The sequence below is a fragment of the Colobus angolensis genome, unplaced genomic scaffold (assembly GCF_000951035.1).
Source record: "Colobus angolensis palliatus isolate OR3802 unplaced genomic scaffold, Cang.pa_1.0 Scaffold66, whole genome shotgun sequence".
In the NCBI taxonomy this organism is placed as follows: domain Eukaryota; kingdom Metazoa; phylum Chordata; class Mammalia; order Primates; family Cercopithecidae; genus Colobus; species Colobus angolensis.
Window position 1 is genome coordinate 1046429 of NW_012120265.1, and position 4670 is coordinate 1051098.

Sequence of the window (4670 nt, forward strand, 5' to 3'; positions counted from 1 at the left end):
AAAATTAGCCAGGCGTGATGGCAGGCGCCCGTAATCCCAGCTATTCAGGAGGCTGAGGCAGGAGAATCACTTAAACCTGGGAGACAGAGGTTGCAGTGAGCCGAGATCATGCCACTGCAGTCCAGCTCGGGCGACAGTGCAAGACTCGGTCTCAAAAAGTAAGTAAGTAAGTAAGTAAGTAAGTAAATAAATAAATAAATAAATAAATAAATAATAAGATGGGTCAAAGTGTCCGGGTACAATGGTGCACACCGGTAGTCCTAGCACTTTAGGAGGCCAAGGCAGCTCGCTTGAGGCCAGCTATTTGAGGCCAGCCTGGGCCACATAGTGAGACCCCATCTCTCCAGGAAAGTTGAAACTTCGTCATGTGTGTCAGCATGTGCTTCTAGCCCCAGCTACTTGGGAGGCTGAGGCAGGAGGATTGCTTGAGCCCAGGAGTTGGAGGTTACATGAGCTATGATCGCACCACTGCACTCGGCCTAGGCAATGCAGCAAGACCCTGTTGGTAAACAATTTAAAAAAAAATGTGGGGGGTGTCGCAGAGGCTCATGCCTATAATCCCAGGATTTTGGGAGGCCAAGGTGGGCAGATCACCTGAGGTCAGGAGTTCAAGACCAGCCTGGCCAACATGGCGAAACCCTGTCTCTACTGGAAATACAAAAATTAGCTGGGCACAGTGACCTCTAGTCCTAGCTACTCAGGAGGCTGAGGCAGGAGAATCACTTGAACTCAGGAACCAGAAGTTGCAATGGGCCAAGATCACGCCACTGTGCTCCAGACTGGGTAACAGAGCAAGACTCCATCACAAATAAATAAATAAATAAATAAAATGGGTTAAAATAATTGCAGCCTCCGCAGGAGGCCATCCCAACCACCGTCCACTCTGTCTCCAGCAGGTATGAGTAGCCCTGGTGCCCAGAGTCACCCGGAAGAGCTGCCAAGAGGAGCCAGCACCCCTTCAGAAAAACTTTACCGGTGAGCAAGACCCTGATTTGCCCACACTGAGATCATTAGGTGGCAGCAGCATTGTTTCAGACAACTTAGGGAATGCTACATTCTTTTTTTTTTTTTGAGACGGAGTTTCGCTCTTGTTGCCCAGGCTGGAGTACAGTGGCGCAATCTCGGCTCACTGCAACCTCCACCTCCCAGGTTCAACCGATTCTCCTGCCTCAGCCTCCCGAGTAGCTGGGATTACAGGCACGCTGCATGATGCCCAGCGAATTTTGTTTGTTTGTTTGTTTGTTTGTTTGTGAGACAGAGTCTTGCTGTGTTGCCCAGGCTGGAGTGCGGTGGCGCAATCTCTGATGACTGCAAGCTCTGCTTCCCAGATTCACGCCATTCTTCTGCCTTGGCCTCCCTAGTAGCTGTGACTACAGGCACCTGCCACCACGCCCGGCTAATTTTTTTTTTTTGTATTTTTTTTTAGTAGAGACGAGGTTTCACCCTGTTGGCCAGGATGGTCTCGATCTCCTGACCTCGTGATCCACCCACCTCGGCCTCCCAAAGTGCTGGGATTACAGGCGTGAGCTACTGCGCCCAGCCTAATTTTGTATTTTTAGTAGAGACGGAGTTTCTCCATTTTGGTCAGGCTGGTCTTGAACTCCTGACTTCAGGTGATCCACCTGCCTCGGCCTCCCAAAGTGCTGGGATTACAGGCGTGAGCCACCGGGGAATGCTACATTCTAAACCCAGGTCAGAGTTGCTCTGAGTAAGTCACTGAGCTGCCTTTTGAACCAGAAAGACCCAGAACCAAGTAGCATTTGGTGGCTGCTTTTCTGGACACAGAATAGCACGCCTTGGTGCATCATGCGCTTTAGGGAGATGGGAAGAGACTCAGTTTACAAAGGATCCATTTTATGGCCTAGGGTGGGCACTGGGAGGTGAAGCCTAAGTATCACTGGTGGTGCGGAGAGACGGGCTTGATTGATCGGAGAGTTCTTCCCTCGTCCTGCCTGGGGTGGCCCAAAAGTTGTTCTGCCAGGTTACTTAATTCACAGGCAGAAACACATACACTTTGATGTTGCATATGAGATGACGCAGGGTCTTTTGTGGACCCTAGCAATGACCCCAAGGGCCCTGCATGCACCCAAGCATGTGACAGCACCAGGGTAGAAAAGTGAGTAGGCTGGCCGGACATGATGGTGCACGCCTGTAATTCCAGCACTTTGGGAGGCCAAGGCAAGCAGATCACTTGAGGTCAGGCGTTAGAGACCAGCCTGGCCAACGTGGTGAAACCTCGTCTCTACTAAAAATATAAAAATTAGCCGGGCATGGTGGTGGGCACCTGTAGTCCCGGCTACATGGGAGGCTGAGGCAGGGGAATTGCTTGAATATGGGAGATGGAGGTTGCAGTGAGCCGAGATCGCATCACTGCATTCCAGCCTGGGTGACAGAGCAAGACTCTGTCTCAAAAAAAATAAATAAATAAATAGTTTTAGGAATCACCTTTTTCACCCAAAATGGTACACAAGAAAGGAGAATGCATTCCTCTATTATGTTTATTTATTTATTTATTTATTTTGGTCCCCCAAGTTCCCAAGAGCTAGAAAGCTTCCTTCTATTTTGTTGTGTGGGTTGCATTTTTGTTTTATTTTGTTTTGCTTGAGACCAGGCTGGAGTACAGTGGTGTAATAACAGCTCACTGCAGCCTTGACCTCCTGGGCTCAAGCAATCCCCCTGCCTCAGCCTCCCAAGTAGCTGGGACAACAGGCACAGACCACCACGCCTGGCTAATTTTTCCTTTTATAAAGACAGAGTCTGATTATGTTACTCAGGCTAGTCTCCAACTCCTGGCCTCAAGGCATCCTCCCACCTCAGCCTCCCAAAGTGATGGGATTATAGGCATGAGCCACCACACCCAGTCCTCGTTTGTTTTTTTCCTTGCCTCCCTTACCTCAAAGACAAAATAACTTCTGACCTGCGGTAGCAGAAGCAGCATCCATCTCCCCAGGGCCTGGCCACAGGGCTGCGGGTCCCGCCCCAGGAGCATGTTAAGTTTATACAGATTCTCCCTTTCAGCTGCTCAATGCTAGATTTCTCATTTGACGGCTCTGAGGAGTTCGATATTAACGCTTTTGAGGACATCATTGCTTTATATGAAAGCAAGAAGTAAGTGCAGAAAGGGCCTTTGATCCCGAGGCCAGCAAGGCACCGAGGGGAGCCATCTTCCCCAGGCGCTCAGTGCTGCGTCCAGGGCACAGAGAGAGAGGACTGGCCATTCAGGGAATGCCACGGCCCGCAGGGGCCACTCCTGCCAGATTTGCAGATTTAGCCTGGTCGGCAGGGCTAGGGGTGGGCCAAAGTCATGAACCTCATTCCAAGCTGTGGCCGCTGCACTGACCACCCTGGGTGTGAAGGCCACTCGCATATAGAGGTGACAGGCGACCCCTCTGTTGCCTTTGCTCTGCCTCCCTGGAGGGCTGGGGAAAACAGGTAAGCGGGGCCGTGTGGACACTTGGCATGGTGCATGGAGCACAGGGACTGGGGTCGGGTCCTTCCAGGCCACCTGCCCAGAGCTAAAACATGTGCTTTGAACGACTGCCAGCAGGACGTGGTAACACGCACCTGTAATCCCAGCACTTTGGGAGGCCAAGGCGGGAGGATCACTTGAGGCCAAGAGTTTGAAACCAGCTTGGGCAACATAACAAGACCCCACCTCTACAAGAAAAATAAATAAAATGTCTGGAGTAAGGAATTCAAAAAAAAAAAAAAAACAGGAAAAACCAGATCCTCATTTCTAGAAGTTCTGTCAAAAACATTTGTCATTTAGACATTCCTCACTAATACTTAGTTTGAAAGCATCCAATTTTCATTTCTAAGGCATTCTAATTCACACGCGTTATCAGTGCCAAAGTTTGCACCTCCAGCGTGCATGCTCAAGCCTAAGCCCACAGCCATCAAACAAAATGAAGCGAGTAAGGTTGAGTGCTTTGAGGGTAATTACCCCCTTAAACTAGGGTTTCTCTGGCCGGATGCGGTCGCTCACCCCCTGTAATCCCAGCACTTAGGGGAGGCCTACGTGGGCAGGTCATTTGAGGTTGGCAGTTCAAGACCACCCTGGCCAACATGGTGAAACCCTGTGTCTGCTAAAAATACAAAAATTAGCCAGGCGTGGTGTGCGCCTGTAATCCTAGCTACTCGGGAGGCTGAGGCAGGAGAATCACTTGAACCTGGGAGGCAGGGTTTGCAGTGAGCCGAGATCGCACCACTGCATTCCAGCCTGGGCAACGTAGCAAGACTCTGTTAAAAACAAAAAAACTAGGGTTTCTCAACCTCAGCACTGTGCCAGATCATTCTCTGGGGTGGGCACTCATCCTGTGGACTACAGGGTGTTGAGCAGCATCCCTGGCCTCCACCCACCAGATGCCAGGAGAGCACCCTCACCCCCAAGTCATGACAACCACAAATGTCTGCAGACATTGGCAAATGTCCCCGGATGGAGATGGTACCACCCCAGTTGCTGTGCTCAACCTGTGGCTCTTGTATTCAAATTAATTCCAACAAAGGCCTTAATGAAGCCAACAAGGAGTTTGACATCTGGCCACAAAATCATGGGGAGAGACTAATTTGCTCCTCCCACAGAGACCCTCCCTAGGGTCTTCTTTTCTGAGTTGCCCCTAACTGCCTTTTTTTTTTTTTTTTTTTTTTTGAGACAGAGTCTCACTCTGTTA

At 50.2% G+C, this 4670-nt stretch overlaps 1 protein-coding gene across 1 annotated transcript in view; it reads left to right on the plus strand.

Annotated features, from left to right (window-relative positions):
* The window catches only part of MYO9B (myosin IXB), a 119482-nt gene that overhangs the window by 78199 nt on the left and 36613 nt on the right, over positions 1-4670 (plus strand). Inside the window, exon 11 of the mRNA XM_011925897.1 lies at positions 897-975. Coding sequence (XP_011781287.1) covers positions 897-975 — 79 coding nt within the window. The remainder of the gene's footprint in view (positions 1-896; positions 976-4670) is intronic.